Source organism: Eptesicus fuscus, chromosome 22, assembly GCF_027574615.1.
Source record: "Eptesicus fuscus isolate TK198812 chromosome 22, DD_ASM_mEF_20220401, whole genome shotgun sequence".
Classification (NCBI taxonomy): Eukaryota; Metazoa; Chordata; class Mammalia; order Chiroptera; family Vespertilionidae; genus Eptesicus; species Eptesicus fuscus.
In genome coordinates, this window is record NC_072494.1 from 22383075 (window position 1) to 22400262 (window position 17188).

Sequence of the window (17188 nt, forward strand, 5' to 3'; positions counted from 1 at the left end):
AGAAGGCAGGAGTGGGCTCCCTCAGTGACCCAGGAACAAACACAAGGTTTTCATGAGCTGCAGGAAACAAAGGGGTTCATGGAAACTGTAGCATCTCCACCCTCACCTCCCCCCTCACATACACAGGACATCCTTAGGTAAAAGTTTACAACGTTCACTTTCCCACAGTCTATATAGACCTTTTCTCCCGGACCCACCAGATCCCCAAAGTGGAAGCTGCACCTCCCACACTTGCTTTTTTACATCAGGCAGGTGTTCTGCAAAGTGGTGGCTGCCGCCCGTCTGGGGTCTTTGTTAGAGATGTGCACTGTGGCCTTTGCTTGGCTGTGGACATGACCTGTTGGAGTCAGTTGTGCCTCATGGGGCCATTTCTGCCTGAGGGGAAGGTTCTGTACAGCCAGCCTGTCTAACTCCCGGCACAGCTGGGGAAGCAGCGGGCTCCCGACCAGCAGGCCTGGGCTCCCCGAGGCTGCTATTTGAGGCCTCTCTTCAGGACTGCCAAGTAGAGGGGCTAGGGTTGGGGGGGGGGGTTGCAGAAGGGATGGGGTTCCTCCATCTGCATTGTGCGTGAGGTCTCCTGTGAACTTATCTTTGTTAACCCCCGTTTTATAAATGTCAGTGGGAAATGCTGACATGGGACATGGGCTGCTGTGGCTGGGACAGTCCACTCCTCTAGGGAGGAGGTTAAACGCACTGGCTGCATAGCCAGGCTGCCTGGGTTCATTTCACAGCTCCCCCACCAGGCTCTCTGACTTCAGAAAATGCCAGCTCTGAGTTAAACAGTTTCTTCATCTGTAAAATGGGAATAATGATAGTGCCTACCTCTTAGGGTAGTTGTGTGGGTTAAATCAACACATTCAAAATGCTTGGTTAAGACACTGTTTTATTACAGTGATTCCCATATTCCTGGAGGTGAACCCTTGACCTAGTTCAAACCTGCAAGCAAGACTGGCAGGGTCTCCAGGTAATCACTGAACCAGAGAATCCGGGTCCACCGGCCAGCGCCGCTCTCCAGGGTGACACAGTCCCTCCTTAGCAGTGGGACAGCCCAGTGTCTCTATGCCTGAGCCATCCCATTCTGCCACAAGGAAAGGGGCTGCGTAGCCTCGGCTAACTTGCACAACTGTCTGGTATTCACCAAGCTGCAGACAAGCTGTGGGAGGCAGCAGACTGGGGAGGCTGGGGTGGGCTTGTGCTGGGATTCACTCTCTTGAGAGCAGGTCTGAGAATGAGCCCAGAGGCGGGGTCCAGACAGAGGATAGATATGGTGGTCAAGGGTTGCTCCAGGGAATCTGGAAAAAGGGGTATTTCCTCCTGGAAGGACGGATCCGGAGGTCTGGGAAAACAGGCATCCCCTGCTTTGCTTTCTTGTGATTCATAAATGTTGTTTTTTTTACAGTTTGAAGGCAAGACTCTCCCCCAGCAAAAGGATTACAGCTTGCTTTAGTGCCGTGTTCTGGAAGCTGAGGGAGACAGAGGGATGGAAATGAGCTATGCTCCAGGGATGATGTGATGGATCGAGGATGAGGGAGAGACAGGTAATGTGATAGTTAATTTTACGTATCAACTTGACTAAGCCACAAGGTGCCCAGGTAGTTGGTCAAACATGATGCTGTGTGTGTGTGTGTGTGTGTGTGTGTGTGTGTGTGTGTGTGTGTGGTTCTGTGAGAGGCACAGTTGAGTCGGTGGACAGAGCAGAGCAGAGTGCCCTTCCGATGCAGGCTGGCCCCCTCCAGTCGTGAGGAATGGGTAGAATTAAAGGTCAAATAGAAAGAGTCCTTTCTCTCTGTGGACTGTTTGGAGCTGGGACAGGGTGTACTTGGACTGGAACTTACCCCACTGTCTCTCCTGGGTCCCCGGACCGCAGAGAGCAGATTGTGGGACCCCATAATCCCGTGAGCCAATCCCTTAAAATAGATAGGTAGACAGGTAGGTCTCCTGTTCATTGTTTCTCTGAAGAACCAAGTGGAAGGCAAAAGAGAAGGCCTGTAGAGGGCACTTGGGTCTGGAAGGAGGCCCGCTGAGGTTCCCAGTGGGGTCAGCGAGACGAATCTGACGGACCCCAGGCCAGCACTGCATCTCCTTCCTGCGGACTCCGGGGCTTCCATGTTTCCAGTTCTCTGAGAGCTGAGGGAGGTCCATGTACAAACCCCAGTGGTGGATGCAGTTATGAATATCCCATGATAGGCACACCTCGGAGATAATGCGGGTTTTGATCATCCAGACCATTGCAGTAAAGTGAGTCGTAATCTTTTTTTGTGGGAGGAGGGTTTTGCCTTCAATCTAAAAAATAACAACATCTGTGAAGCGCTATAAAGCAAGGTCTACCCATATTTCCCGAGGACCTCTGAGGACAGGAATGTGTTACCTGCAGACCCCCTCTGACGTGGTGGATTGTCAGCTTGGCACACACACAGCTCAGAGGACACCTTGCTCTGCGCTGCTAGAGGAAGTGCAGGTGTAAGCCCAGTCCAGACTGCCGTGGAGTGTGACAAGGCCAGGTGGAGGTGAACGTGGCCAGGGGGAGCAGGGAAAGCTGCTTTGTATGCAGCACTCCTGCTGGAGCCGGTAGGAGCCATGCTGAGGACAGTCCCTTTCATCTGTGGAGACAGGGCCCAGCGTGGAGGGGGTGGTCCCACTGACGAGTGAGGCAGCCTCTCACCTCCATCATCTTCTGAGGGCCAGGCAGGTGTTGGTGCTGGGCAAGCCTGGCATGTGGGGGGTAGCAGAGCCCTGCCTGGCTCCTGTGCTGGGGTTTAGGGAAGCACCTGCATCTAGAGGAACTAGGGTACGGGGAAGCTCTCAAGGCCAGGCATGGGGTCCAGCAGAACACGGCAGAGAGCCAGCTCCAAGAACTGGGCCATGCCCCTCCCCTGGGCTCCCTCACCATGTTGTAAGTGCCACCCTATTGTCACCTCTGTCAGTGATGAGTTCTAGGGGCCAGGGCCATGCAGAGTGCTTGGCACATAGCAAGTGTCCTGAACCAATAGGGGACTCGCTGTGCAGTCCCTGCACAGGGAACCTGGGCTCCTTGCTGAGAAGTGGCCTGGCCCTGAGCCTGGACCAGGGAAGCCTGGCAGGAGGTGTGGGGCTGAGGGCGGGGCACGCCTCAGCAGTCACAGTTCTCTGGATGGCTTATACTGTCACAGTTTTTAGAGGGGTGAGGACACAATGGAATCCCTTTTTTTAAATCAAGAATTAGGTAAAAATAGCCCTGCCAGTGTAGCTCAGTGGTTGAGCATTGACCTATGAACCAGAAGGTCACAGTTTGATTCCTGGTCAGGGCACATGCCCTGGTTGCAGGCTCGATCCTCAGTAGGGACATGCAGGAGGCCGCTGATCAGTGATTCTCATCATTGATATCTCTCTCTCTCTCTCTCTCTCTCTCTCTCTCTCCCCCTTCAATCAATAAAATAAGTTTTTTAAAAACTTACAAAAAATAAAGTAACACTTTAGGGGGCTCAGCAAATGTGTGGCTTACTTCAGTGTTTGATTCAATGCAAGTAGTCTTCCCCAGGGAGCCACTTTCACAGAAGTTTTGCCACACAGAGGCATGATGTCATGTATGCCTCCCTCTTCAGCTTCAAGCTGGAGCCCAGGGCCCCAGAGGTTCCTTTGTCACGTGGTCTGGTGCCTGCAGGAGGTGACCCTCCGTGTAGTTTTCAATCTACAAATAACTTCTGACTCCCCAAAACGTAACTGCTAATAGCTTGCTGTTAATAGGAAGCCTCACCATTAACATATACTGTATTTTATATGTTACTAGAGACCCAGTGCATGAAATTCGTGCACAGGAGGGGAGGGAGGGTCCCCTCAGCCCAGCCTGCACCCTCTCCAATCCGGGACCTCTCAGGGGATGTCTGACTGCCAGTTGAGGCCTGATCTCCAGCAGTCAGACATCCCTCTCACAATCCTGGACTGCTGGCTCCTAACCACTCACCTTCCTGCCTGCCTGATTGCCCCTAACTGCCCCTCCTGCCAGCCTGATCACCCCTAACTGCCTCTGCCTGCCACCCTGATCGCCCCTCACTGCCACCCCTGCCAGCCTGATTGCCCCACGCAGCCTGTTCAGTTGTCCGTTCGGTTACGACAGTTGCTTAGCCTTTTATATAGATAGATATGTATTATATACTGTACTCTTATAATAAGGCTAGACAAAAGAAAGTGTTATTAAGAAAATCGTAAGGAAAACATTTACAATACTGTACGTATTTATTGAAAAAATGTGCATATAAGTGACCCATGCAGTTCAAACCGGTGTTGTTCCGGGTCAACTATAATCCCTCAACAAGAGCCATCCAAAGAGGATGCACCCAGTTTCAGTGCTTCTGTGCTAAATGGGGATTTGGAGGTGTCTGATGTAGAGGGAAGGCTGCTGGGCACTAGGATGGCAGCTGTAGAGAGCCTGCAAGCCCAGAGGCCAAAAGAGCCAGGAGGATAGCTGCCCTCCTCTATTTGGACTCCACCCAAAGAGGCAAAAGGACACGGCCAAGCCAGGTGGCCCAGGGGCCATATTTGGCAGGAGCAGGGAGCCTCCGATTATTGGTGGCTCTTTATCTCCCACGCAGGCTGCTCTGTAACTTTATCTCCCAGGCAGGCTGCTCTGTAACTGCCGGCTGTGGGCAGAGGAGCAAGTCCCTCTCGCTGGGTCCTGTGAGGCTCTGGCAAACACGCCCCTGTCGTGTGAACGCACAGGAGGAAAAAGCCGGCAATCCTCACACAATGCCTTCGCTCTGACTTTTCACTTACCGTGAGATATATCAAATTAGCTGGAGATTTACATTCATCTGTTCAGAATATTGTGTTTTGTTCCTGAAATAGAGGTCCTAGAAGTTCCCATGGTAGAAACTGGATCATTGTTCCATAGAAACAGTGTAATAGGATTATGATTCTTGCCAAAGTCGGGCACACTATTTATAGAGATGATCAGAAATTGCATAGTAACCAACGTGTCAATGAGCACAGGCGACCGTCCTGATGTGATAAAGCTTTATGAGGCCTCTGTAAATCAGTCAAGTAGGATCATGCAGTAGCCAATCACATTAACTCTCTGAAAGCTGTATGCAAGAGGTTCTGGGGTAGGAACCAGCGAGCCCCTCTGGCTGAGGGCTGTGCCCGACTGCGGGGGATGTTCCCAGGGTGTTGTGAGAGCCAGTCACCTGGTTCAGGTCCATCCGAGGTGGCCTGGAGACCACAGCCGTCGCGACCCTGGGCACCTTGATGGAACATTCTGCCCCAGTCCAAGGCCTTTAGCACGCTGGGTCACCCAGTGGTCAAATAGACCTACAGCATGAATGACAGTCATGTTCTCTGGGCTACCTGTGGCTGAGCCTGGGCTTCGTCGTAGCCCAGATCCTGCGATTCTGTCCCCCTGCAATCACAGGAGACCAAACCCAGAGGCCTAAGGCCAGTTTTAAATCCCCTCTTCCCACCAGCCTTTCCGCACAACACTGTCTTCAAGAAGCTGAGAAACCCTCGTAAAGGAAATCCAAATGGCGTCGTTGGGAAGAGAGACGTGTGGCTGCCTCTGTGTCTCTGTTGTGAATGCTCCTTTTCCAGCAAACTCCAGTGAAACCTGGGTGGGCGCCTGCTCCTGGCCCGATACCAGTGGGTGTTGCCAGGAAGAGCGGAGCTGGCATTCCTCAGGAGGAACTGCCCACAGCCTGCAGGGAACCGTCATGCTGCAGCAACGCCCAATGTCGCGGTGTCGCCCTCGTGCTTCGTGCAGTGGCAACATCTTAAGGAGAAGGAAACAACCTGAGACTCCTCGACTGGGGTTTGTCAAGTGGATTTCCCGAGCCCTTCCAGAGCGCATCAATGACGACAGTGAGGTACTGGGAGCCTGATAGTGAGCACTGTGAGAAGGCGCAAGCCTGGAGCTGTGGGTCTTGTTAAATGTGTGTCCAAACCATGATGATTTTACATGTGTAATGTATAGAGCAGTTTCACAAGGAGACCTTGATTTCTTTGAAGACCCAGTTTCCCGATGTGTAGGCCATGGCCTCGTGGGATCTGCTTGGCTGGAAGGAGGCTCTTGGAACAGCAGTTCAGCCCAGCCAAGCAAAGGCAGGGAGATCTGCATCCACAGCGCGGAGGAGATGGTGCCCACATCCGGGAACTTCAGATGCAGCCAGTCAGTTTCTGGAATGTCATGCTCAGGCCTTGGGGTTTTTAGAAAGCTGCGAGAGGGTGAGGGGGGCTGGGAAGCTCCCCACCACTCCCTCCCTCCCCACACTGAGCAGAGTGACAGTCATATTCTCCTTTGGTTGTGACAGAGTAAGCAAGGGCTGTCACCAGGTTGGGGGCTGTGAAATAACCCCCAGGAAATGCATCAGCAAGGCCGCAGGTGGCTCCCCAGGAAGTCCCAGTGCTCGCAGCCTCTGGAAGGACAGGCGCAGACAGGGCTGGAATGGAGGGAGGTGTGAGGAGTCATTGCGAGGTGTGTTGTGGCACGGACTTCACATGCAGTTTGCGTTGGTTCCTGTACCCCTGTGCTGTCTGTCCTCTATTCCCAAACTGGCCTTTTCGGAAGCAACTAGTATTCTTTAGAATCTGTCCCTCCCTCCCCCGAGGCTTCTCACCTTTAGCATTATCCACGGATGACTTCTTGCCACAACCCTCTTCCAGGATGATGGAAGAAGCAGGGGCAGAGACTGGTGGTGGGGAGAGGGGACAGGGCCAGCCATGCAGTCAGACAGGGAGTCAGAACTCATCCTGCCGAGTCTGAAGCCACCCCCTCCCCGGTCCCCCCCTACAGGACAGAAAAACCCAGGTTAGCACGGTACCTGCACCTTGGACCAGAGAGACTTCTCAACCCAAGACGGCTTCCAGTCCGAGGGAGGGTCCATCCATGTCAGGAGAGCGTGGCAGAGGGAACTGCGTGGGCTCTGGAAGCCGGTGTGCGGGCAGACACCTCCTCTGGTCCACTCAGCAGGGAGACGAGCCGACTGGGCGGAGCCAGCAGTCCTTGCTTCTCCTGAGGTGCGCCTTGTGCTTCGGCCAGAACAGGCCCGGTCCCTCCGGGTGGACTTTGCAGGACACCTTCCCCCACGCAGCAGTCGGACCTGAGTCCCTCATCTCAGCGGCCAAGGCGCCCCAGGCTCAAAGCTGCGCTGACACTCAAGGATGGCATGGGGGTCCTGGGCATTGTGACCTCAGCTGCTCCACACACACAGGTGGTCACCTGTCCTCCCCTGGCCTGTAATCTGCATAGGACAGTGGCCTGGTCACAGGGCCCGTCGTGGGGAGGTTGGGAAAAGAACACTCTGGCCTCCTCCATCATGTCGGCCAAGAGGGCAGAACTGAAGAAAGCAAACCTGGTAAAGGAGAAAGGGCTGGAGCCTGGGGCCTCTGGGCCCCCGTGAATGGAGGTGGGGTGGGGCGGGTGCAGAGACCCCTGATGGAAGCTGGGCTTCTCTTTCTCCGTCTGAGCAGGAAGTGACCACTTAGCCCAGAAGGAGGGTGGGACTGATAACTGGCCTCGGTCTGGGAAGGAAAGCAGCCTCGGCTGGCTCCCTCGGGGACAAGGACACATAGTCCCGAACCCCACCCCTACTATCCCGGGGGCGGGACCCCACCCAGGCCTGCGCCAGGCCCGCATCTAACGGGCATGTCTAAGGTGTACAATAACTTTATTATATAAAATAATTATCTTCCTCACTTCACAGATGAGGAAATGGAGGCCAGAAAGACTAAATAACTTGCCCACGTTGGCATGGCCAGTAGGGAGGACGGCTGAGATTAGAACCTGAGTCTGCGCTCCTGAAATAGTACTTATGTGTCTTCCTAAAGTTCCCATAAAATTCCTCTCCGCCCAGGCACCCCCAGCAGGGAGAGAGCTGCCTGCTGAGCGGGCAGGCGATGCTCATGAGAGATGTGTAACAGCAGGACAAAATTGGAGTCGTCCTGAATCGGGGGCTGGGGGACATGTGGGCCTGGGCTCAAGCACAGTTGGACAGGCAGGGCCGGTGAGGGTCCTCCTGTCAGCCGGCGGGTAGCCACCCTGGTCCTGATGCCTGTATCCCAACTCCCTCTCTCCGCAGAGCAAGAACTACAAGGCAATTTGCCTGGAATTGAAGCCAGAGCCGATCAAAGTAAGAAGGTCTTTTGAGCCCATGCCAGCACCCAGGCCTGAGAGCGTGGGAGCTGACCTGGAGTCAGGGGTCATTCGCTTTGCTGTGGCCAAGTTCTGTCCCAGGTGCTGGGGGTACACTGAGAGACAGACAAGCTCTCTGCTCTCATAGAACGTCACAGTAGTAACTAATCAGATAAATGCACAAATCAGGAAAAAAAATCAGTAGTGTTAGTGCTGTGTAGAGAATTAAAACAGAGAGATCTGACGGGGAGGCTGCTGTAAATCAGGGGTCAGGATAGCCCTCTCTTTGAGCTGAGAGCTGAAGAATGAGACACCGGCCACTCAAAGACTAAGGAAGAGCACTGTAGGTCGAGGAAGCAGCTGTGCAAAGGTCCTGAGGCAGGAGTGAGCCTGGCTGTTCAGGGACAGAGCTGAGGCCCAGGAAGGGAGTGGAATGAGAGGAGCTCAGAGAGAATTGAAGGATGGAGGAAACTGCTGCACAGGTGGGGCCACCAGCTCCCCTCTGTCTACCCTGGCTGGGAGGGAGGAACAAAAACTCGGGGTGATCTCTCCTGCCTTATCTACCCCACACCTGCAATTTCCAATACCCTGTGTTTCTGGTTTTAATCAACAGACATATGAATGCAAAGGAATTAAACCAGAAGGGCCATTTACCAAAATGGGAGGGACGAGGGAGCTAAAGGTAGGTGTTTAAACCCAGGCTGCTAGGGTGGGGTCAGCCCAGTGAAGGGCTGAGCAGCTAAACAACTTCCATGGGGGATAAACTGTGACTCCATTCTCTTTAGTTATTTTGGTTTGTTTCCTTTAACTCTTAATTGTGAAACTAGAGGCCCAGTGCACGAATCTGTGCACCAGTGGGGTCCCTCGGCCTGGCCTGCGAGATTGGGCCGAAACCGGCTCTCAGACATCCCCTGAAGGGTCCCAGATTGCGAGAGGGCACAGGCCAGGCCAAGGGACCCCATGCAGGAGGTTGGCCAGCTAGGAGGGAGGCACTGTGGAAGGGCTCCAGGGCGTGTCTGGCCCATCTTGCTCAGTCCCAATTGGTTGGACCCCAGAAGTAAGCCAACCTACCAGTCAGAGCGTCTGCTCCCTGGTGGCCAGTGCACATCATAGAGAGCAGTTGAGCGGCCTTAGCATATCATTAGCATATTATGCTTTGATTGGCTGAATGGACAACCAGACGACCGGATACTTAGCATATTAGGCTTTTATTATATAGGATAATTTCAGACTTACAGGAAAGTTTCAAAAAATGACACAATGAATTCTAGTATACTCTTTGCCCAGATTTCCCAAATGTTGGCATTTAATCATGGTCCTTTCCCTCTATCTCATATATGTATATATTCACACACACACACACACACACACACACACACACATAAATATATATTTTTTCTGAACCATTTGGGAGCATGTTTCTCTCAAATTTCGGTGTCAATTTCCTAAAAACAAGAACACTCTCTTATATGGCCAGTAATATCAAATATCAAAATCAGGAAATGATTTTGACTCAGTATTCATCTACAGCCTTTATTCTAATTTCAACAAAGATCTCACTGATGTCTTTCATAACAAGAGAAAAAACAACAGCCTTTTGGTCTGGGACCCAATCCTGGATCACACGTTGCATCCAGGCTCTGTGTCCCTTAGCCTCCTGTCACCTGGAATGGTTCTTCAACCTTTATCTTGGACACTGACATATTTTAGAATCAGAGACCATTCATTTTGTAGGATGAGCCTTATTTGGGGTTGTTTGTATATTTTTGGCGGTCATATCCCAGAAGTGTCGAATGCACATGATGTTTGGATGTTCCACTCTCCTGTTTTCTTTTTCTTTTTTAAAACTTATTTTTACTGATTTCAGAGAGGAAGGGAGAAAGGGAGGGAGAGAGGAGAGAGAGAGAGAGAGAGAGAGAGAGAGAGAGAGAGAGAGAGAGAGAGAGAGAGAGAGAAGAGAAGAGAAGAGAAGAGAAGAGAAGAGAAGAGAAGAGAAGAGAAGAGAAGAGAAGAGAAGAGAAGAGAAGAGAAGAGAAGAGAAGAGAAGACTGAGAAACATCAATGATGAGAGAATCATTGATTGGTTGCCTCCTGCATGTCCCCTACTGGCGTTCAAGTCCACAACTCCAGGCATGTGCCCTGACCTGGAATCGAACCGTGACCTTCTGTTTCATAGGTTGATGCTCAACCACTGAGCCACGCTGGCTGGACTCTTCTATTTTCTTAGTAGCCTCCTTTCTGTCCTCCCTGATGGGAAATCTCTCCTTCCTTATCCACACCCCTGGATCTTTTCTTCCCTCCTTTGACACTTTCCCTTCCATCCAAGACATTTCTTTACTCTTCCTCTTCCCAATTTTATTTCCTCAGAATGATCTCAGGGAGGTGAGGGAAGAGCTCAAGGAAAAGATGGAGGAGATAAAACAGGTGAGGGAAGAGCTCAAGGAAAAGATGGAGGATGGGACTTTCCAGAACTTGAAGGTGAAGGGTAGCTTCCAGGAAAGTGCAGTGCCTGACTTTGAACAGGGACGGAAATCACATGGAGAAAGCACTCCAATGAACTCAGCCCAAATCCCTAGAGCATTTCAGTGTCGGGCAGCTTAGGATATCTACTAGTATTTGATGCTTCAACCCAATGATTGAGTGATAAGGACTCCTAAGGTGTCTTAGGGATAAGGTTGGGGAGATGAAACTTTAGTGACAGAGAGGGGCAGTCAGGGACCAGTTCAGTTTTTCTTACTCACCTCCCCTTAGCAAGCTGCGGAGCAAGCCCTCTCCTCTCGTTTCCTTGATGGGCCCACCTAGAGCATCCTTACGAAGAAGGGGAATGCTCACGCGAGAAGCTGTCACTGAAGCTATGGTCTGAGCTCCACATGGAAGCCTGGATCTAAGTTGTGCGAAGGCTGCTGGTGGTGCTAACTAGATACTAACTGCACCCTAGTCCCTTCCCCGACCCCTTGAGAAGAAAGTGGCTTTGATGGGCCATGATTAGTTCATTCCAGCAGAGCAGCTGCTGCCCTTTGCTTAAAATGACTCCACAGTCAGTAATATAGGCTCTGCGCCTTTCTTCCTTGTTAGATAAAATGTGTAATGGACAAGGATTTCGATAAACTCCAGGAATTTGTGGAGATTATGAAGGTAAGCATTTACATGGGCCAGTACCATCCTAGGATTTGTGGAAGGCGATACCAGGCCCTGCCCCAAATTCTGTTGCAAGGAAGAATGTACAGGTGAGTAACAAGCTAAATGATAACTGTATGTCACTTTATTAAGAGTTTAGGACGTGAGTAATGAAGGTGGGCTGGAGTAACCAGAAAAGTCCTTACAGAAAAAGTGAGTCTTGCCGAAACCGGTTTGGCTCAGTGGATAGAGCGTCGGCTTTCGGACTGAAAGGTCCCAGGTTCGATTCCAGTCAAGGGCATGTACCTTGGTTGCGGGCACATCCCCAGTAGGGGTTGTGCAAGAGGCAGCTGATCGGTGTTTCTCTATCATCGATGTTTCTCTCTATCCCTCTCTCTTCCTCTCTGTAAAAAAATCAATAAAATATATATTAAAAAAAAAAAAGTGAGTCTTCAGGTGAGCCTTGAAGGCTGCATTGAAGGCTTAATGCAAATCTAACCAAAAGCCCAATAAGATTACTTTTGAACTCAACAGTCACTAAGAGGATCATCTAGATCAGTGGTCCTCAACCTTTCTAATGCCTCGACCCTTTAATACAGTTCCTCATGTTGTGGTGACCCCAACCATAAAATTATTTTCGTTGCTACTTCATAACTGTAATTTTGCTACTGTGAATGAATCGTAATGTAAATATCTGTGTTTTCCGATGGTCTTAGGCGACCCTGCTAGTGGTTCTCAATCTGCGGGTCAAGACCCACAGGTTGAGAACCACTGCTGTAGAGCCTAAGACCATTGGAAAACACAGATACTAGATACTAGAACCGTGGTTCTCAGACTTTGGTGTGTTGCAGAATCACCGGCACAAGTAAACACAGCAGAGCCCGAGTCCTATTTCGATGGGACCTGCAACTACCCCTACTGGATATTAAAATTCATAATAAAGCCACAATAATCAAATTAAGGTGGAACAGCCCCAGGATAACCAGCACAGAGAACCCTGTAAGAGCCTCTCTGCCTGGGTACAATGAGGATACTTGTGAGGATTCCTAAAACTCAAATCCTCAGGCCTAGGTCCAGATTAACAGGCTGGGGCAGAGTTGTGATACTCGCCCCGAATGAGAACCCGGTCCTCAGCACTTCTGCAGTAGCTACTCACCTGGCTGCACTCACCTGAACTTGGCTCTCACCTGCCCCCTCATACTCAGGCTGCACCCCATAACAATTGCATCAGAACCTCTTGGGATGAGGTCCAGGGTCAGTAGTTTTTAAAGCTCCCATGTGATTCCGTTGTACACTCAAGTTTGGGAAACTTCCTCCCAACTCTATAAAATTTAAAATACAATGAAGATTTTTTTTTAAAGGTCAGCGAGAAGGAAAGGATTGTGTAATATTAACATTGCTTGACTATATGAAGAAAAGACTTAATTCACTTAACTCTGTAAACTGAAATAGTCTACAACGTGAATTTAAATATTAAAAAACAATAAGGAGAAAGTGTGTATAAGTATTTAACCAGATGTTCCAAGCATAAATACAATGGAATAAATCACAAAAGAAATATTGATATATTTAACAATATTTTTTAATATATTTTATTGATCTTTTACAGAGAGGAAGGGAGAGAGATAGAGAGTTAGAAACATCGATGAGAGAGAAACGTTGATCAGCTGCCTCCTGCACACCTCCCACTGGGGATGTGCCCGCAACCAAGGCACATGCCCCTTGACCGGAATCGAACCTGGGACCCTTCAGTCCGCAGGCCTACGCTCTATCCACTGAGCCAAACCGGTTTCGGCTATATTTAACAATATTAAAAAAATTTGAAATTATCACAGGAAAGCACCATAAACAATTAAAAAGCAAACAACAGTTTTGGAGAGACAATTTTTTTTCCACAAATATGATAGGCAGAGACAACAGGTTTTTTTTATCTGCAATATATAAAGTTTACACAAATCAATAAGAACCAAATAGAAAAATGGGAAAAGGGCAGGAATAGATAGTCCACAGAAGGGAATATAACTAAAAAGCAATAAACATTAAAAGAGTTTACCTCGTGGGTGATCAAATAAATGCAAATGAAAACAATGATTAGATTGTCACATTCAAACAAGCAAAGTTTTAATTTATGATAATTATAGAATAAGATAGGAATGCTTTTGTACTGCTGCTCAGAGTTCAAGTTTGCACAAAGCTGAAAAGGAATTAGACTATAGATATCAAAAAGCATTTAAATCCCTTGACTTATCAGTTCCACAATTTTAACAGTAGAAAAATAGGCAAATAAGTTATGGTATATTCATATATGGAAAATTAGGAACTATTAGAGACAGTGCTTAGGAAGAATGTTGTAATGAGAAGTAAAATAAGCAAGATACAAGACATGTGTACAGGCTGATCTCAACTAAACGGGAAAAATAGGTAAATGAACATATAGAAAAAAGACTGGAAAGAAATATACCAAAAGGGCTATTGTTATTTCTAAATGATGACAGTTTTTTCTTTTATGTTCCTCTGTGTTATCCAGATCTTCTGCAAAGGGCATGTGTTATTTCTGTGGTAAAATGCAAGCACAGTGAGTGTTTTGTTAGTGGGTAGGACTGGGCATGAAAGGCACACAAAGGAGGCTATTTCGGGCGTGGGCACAGCTTGCGCACAGCATGGAGGCAGGAGGAACATGAAGCGTATCACAGTCAGTGGGGAGATCAGTCATAAAAGTGGGATCATTTGGGGAAACTGTGAGAAATAAAATGGAAGGGGCACAAGGAAGTGGGTAATGAAGGCTTTTGAAAGACAGGCAGACCGGCTGGGACTTGGCTATGTAAGCAGTAAGGGGCCTCTGGAGATTCTTAATCAAAGAACATGCTAGGAGCAGCATTTCAGAAAGCTGAGCCGGCAGCTGTTTGCAAGGTGGCCTGGGGACCCTGGAGAGCAGGGAGGGGTCATCTGGAGCAAAAATATCAGACAGGAAGCCACATCCAGCTCAAGGTGAAGAAAGCTGGACCAGGTGTAGGAATAGAAAGGAAAGGGTGAATCTGAAAGATGCATCGAAGGAAAAACAACATTCTTGGTGACCGATTCAATATAGAGAATGAAAGAAGAGGAAAGCATCCATGATGACATCATAACCTTAATTTGTGTAATTAGAAGAAAGTGGTGACAATGACAGGGGTGATTGGGAAATAGAACTAATTTAGAGGAGAAAATGAGGAGGTCAGTTTGGGATGTGAGGAGTTTGAAGTGGTGGTGAGACTTGTAAAAATATGGGATGTTTGACTGATTTTTTGGACCCAGGGGAAATTTTGACTTCAAGGATATTTTAACTCTACTTATGAATACAAATATTTTATTCAAAATTTATACTAACATTTAAAAATGCTTTTCAAGAAGGTATTTTTTGAAATCATCTCCACCCAGACAGTTTTTACTGCAGTTCAGTAAACTGTTTCCCAGTCTTTCATTTTTTTATTAAAATTATTTTCCTCACAACAAATTGTTTTTCATTTACACTTTATGATGTTTGATCCAACCCAGTTATGTCAATAACAAATATTGTCTCTGATAACATCTGCCATCTTAGAATTTCTTTTGTGACCACTATTCCTATCTAGTTCTCCCAGGTCAATTTATCTAAACTTTGCTGAGATTTTACTATCCTTTTAGCTCTTAGTAAATAATAAATGGGAGGTGCCATTTGAGCTACTATCAGTTTTGTGTTGTAGTGACCATTTCTGCCAGGAATTGGGTAAAAGATGGAGCAAACAAGTATGAAATATCTGGGTGTGTGGCAGGGCCAAACGTTGGGGTCAATGTGTCTTTGTGTGTGGGTGTGGGGGGGGGGGTGTCACACGATTTGTTTTCTTGGTTCTGTCATTTTATAGGCATGAACCAAGGCAGGTAATGATTTCATCTAAGTGTGAGTTCAGATAAATCACTTCCTGGCCTCTGACTCACCTGGAGACTTTGGACAAGCCCCTGATGACTCTATCTATTGCTCAGCCCAATCATGGAATGGGGGAGGGGAAAAAGGAAGGCAGCCCATGTCAGCTGCACCTCATAAACCCCCTCACCCAAGGCTGGTGAGGATTCTGAGGAAGTACGATGCTGAGGTGTGATCTCTGAGTGATTTGCAGAGAGGCAGGAGGAGGGGACTTCAAACGCCCTTCAAGATGTAGAGTCTAGCTTTGAATTCTCTCTTGAAGGAAATGCAGAAGGATATGGATGAGAAGATGGATGTTTTAATAAATATACAGAAAAACAGCAAGCTGTAAGTATAACCTGCACCCATCTCTCCTCGTCCCTAAAGAATCTCCCCCTTCACGTTGCTAAATGTCCTCGGTCTTCAGACCCTGCGAGGAGCTGTCTTGCTTTCTGTGGCCCCAGTGGCTTGGAGTCACGGCCTTCCACGGCCACCCGTGCTATGGGTATCTCCTTGTCATGTTGGAATTTGTCTCCCCAACTCTGCTCCTCCCTGACCCCCCAGTCCCCTTAGAAGAGGACCAAAGGAGCATCAGGAACTCAGGCAGATAGGAAAGCCTGACACAGACTCACAGCACCGGCTCAAGAAACTGGAGGGAACTGAAGGAGCATCACTTTGTATTCACAAGAAGAATATGGCACTACAGAAACTCAAAAAGGACCCGCTGGACTCCCTTCATCAATGTGGGACCTGCTATGTGAGTGAAGCTCGCCACCCCCACCCCCCACCCTGCTGGGGAACTGTACCATGGGCTCCTGCTGTTGCCTCCCCTCCCCCTGGGCCCTCCTGACTGAAACCTTTGGCCATAAGGATTGCACCCCTCTGCGGTCCCGGGGAGGCCCTGGAGCCTGAAGTCCTCTCTGGAGTCTTGCCCTATAGGCCTGGGGAGAGTCCTAAGTCATGACCAAGTAGGTAGGACTCAATCCTGGATGTGTCTGCCCAAGTGCCACTGTATTGTTCTGTCCTTTCCTATAGCAAAACTTGAGGTGCCCAGCAGTCTGGCCATCTTGGACCAGGGAAAAATGATCTTTCTTGTGCTGTTTCTGTCCTCTACAGGAGAAATGTATGTTGTGTGCCCTAAAGAACAACCACAATCAGGGGTAGGTAGATCCATACGAGATGTGCCTTGTCTCAGGTGGGTGCCCCGTCATCCCCAAGGCAGAGGCTCAGGCTGCATTTACATCAGACCTTACCTGTGCCCACGCAGGCTCTGCCCCCACCACATCCACTCAGTCTTAGAGAACATGGCACCAGGAAGGAGGATTGGGTAGCCTAGCCTGGAGGCGGCTGCCTAGAGGCTCCCGTGGAGGGGAGGGTGCTCGCCAGCTGCTGATCTGACCTTGCCTCAGATTCCTGCCTTTCTCCCCATCTAGCAGGAGACCACACCAGGGCTGGGCACCCTCCTCATCCTTGGCATCTGGAGCTGCATTCTGATGTATCTGTGCTTCAACCTCTACATGATCGAGGACATGCTTCCAACTTAGTGCTGCCACGGAACCCACCAGAGCGCCAGTTCATCCTCCCCCAACTCCTTGAGCTGCACAGTAGAGGCTTGTTGCCCCTTCCATACCACCCCGTCCCAGGCCTCCCGCCACCCGGATTAAAATCTTCATTGAAAGCCAAAGGGGGTGTCGCCAAACTCGAGTATGCAGAGTGTCACTTCCTTTGTTCTCCAGTCCCTCTTCCTGCTTCCTGGTGGATTCGTGGGAAATTCTGTCTTGGTCATCCTTGGGGTCATCCCCACTCCCTATTGTCTCCTTCTGCTCCACCTTATTCTGTAAAGGCCCCAGGTCAGAAGAGAGGGGAGGCCCTGGAGATATCAAACACCTTCCTGTGTAGTCACGGGAGACACCCCCACTGCCCTATCCAACTACTCCCTCCATGTTTGTGGCTCTTGCATTGTATGTGTGTGTTGAGGGAAACCTGAGAGTTTGAGGTAATGTGGGGAACCCCCAGGCCCAGAGTCTAGTGTGCAGGAGGACTCAGGACCCGGTGCT

The 17188-nt window shown here is 49.5% G+C and overlaps 1 protein-coding gene across 3 annotated transcripts; it reads left to right on the forward strand.

Annotated features, from left to right (window-relative positions):
• The first annotated feature begins 1418 nt into the window (after nt 1–1418).
• Nucleotides 1419–16830, forward strand: TEX35 (testis expressed 35). 3 transcript variants are annotated; one of them, XM_028152081.2, is made up of 9 exons: nt 7189–7319; nt 8043–8093; nt 8709–8777; nt 10463–10519; nt 11171–11230; nt 15415–15479; nt 15696–15888; nt 16248–16291; nt 16565–16830. In XM_028152081.2, the coding sequence occupies exons 1-9, from the start codon at nt 7281–7283 to the stop codon at nt 16623–16625; spliced, it is 639 nt and encodes a 212-aa protein (XP_028007882.1). In that variant the 5' UTR covers nt 7189–7280; the 3' UTR covers nt 16626–16830. The 3 variants fall into 3 exon arrangements, with proteins under 3 accessions (XP_028007884.1, XP_028007882.1, XP_028007883.1); XM_028152082.2 differs by having other exon boundaries at nt 16568–16830; XM_028152083.2 differs by lacking the exons at nt 7189–7319; nt 16248–16291 and adding an exon at nt 1419–1538.
• Nucleotides 16831–17188: the final 358 nt, after the last annotated feature.

What these genes read in the sequence shown, in the direction of transcription:
- TEX35 (XM_028152081.2), top strand. Translation starts at nt 7,281, where the DNA reads ATGTCGGCCAAGAGGGCAGAACTGAAGAAAGCAAACCTG. An exon ending in TGAAGCCAGAGCCGATCAAA is followed by an intron (nt 8,094 to 8,708) that starts GTAAGAAGGTCT and finishes TTTAATCAACAG; the next exon opens with ACATATGAATGCAAAGGAAT. An exon ending in ATACAGAAAAACAGCAAGCT is followed by an intron (nt 15,480 to 15,695) that starts GTAAGTATAACC and finishes CTGACCCCCCAG; the next exon opens with TCCCCTTAGAAGAGGACCAA.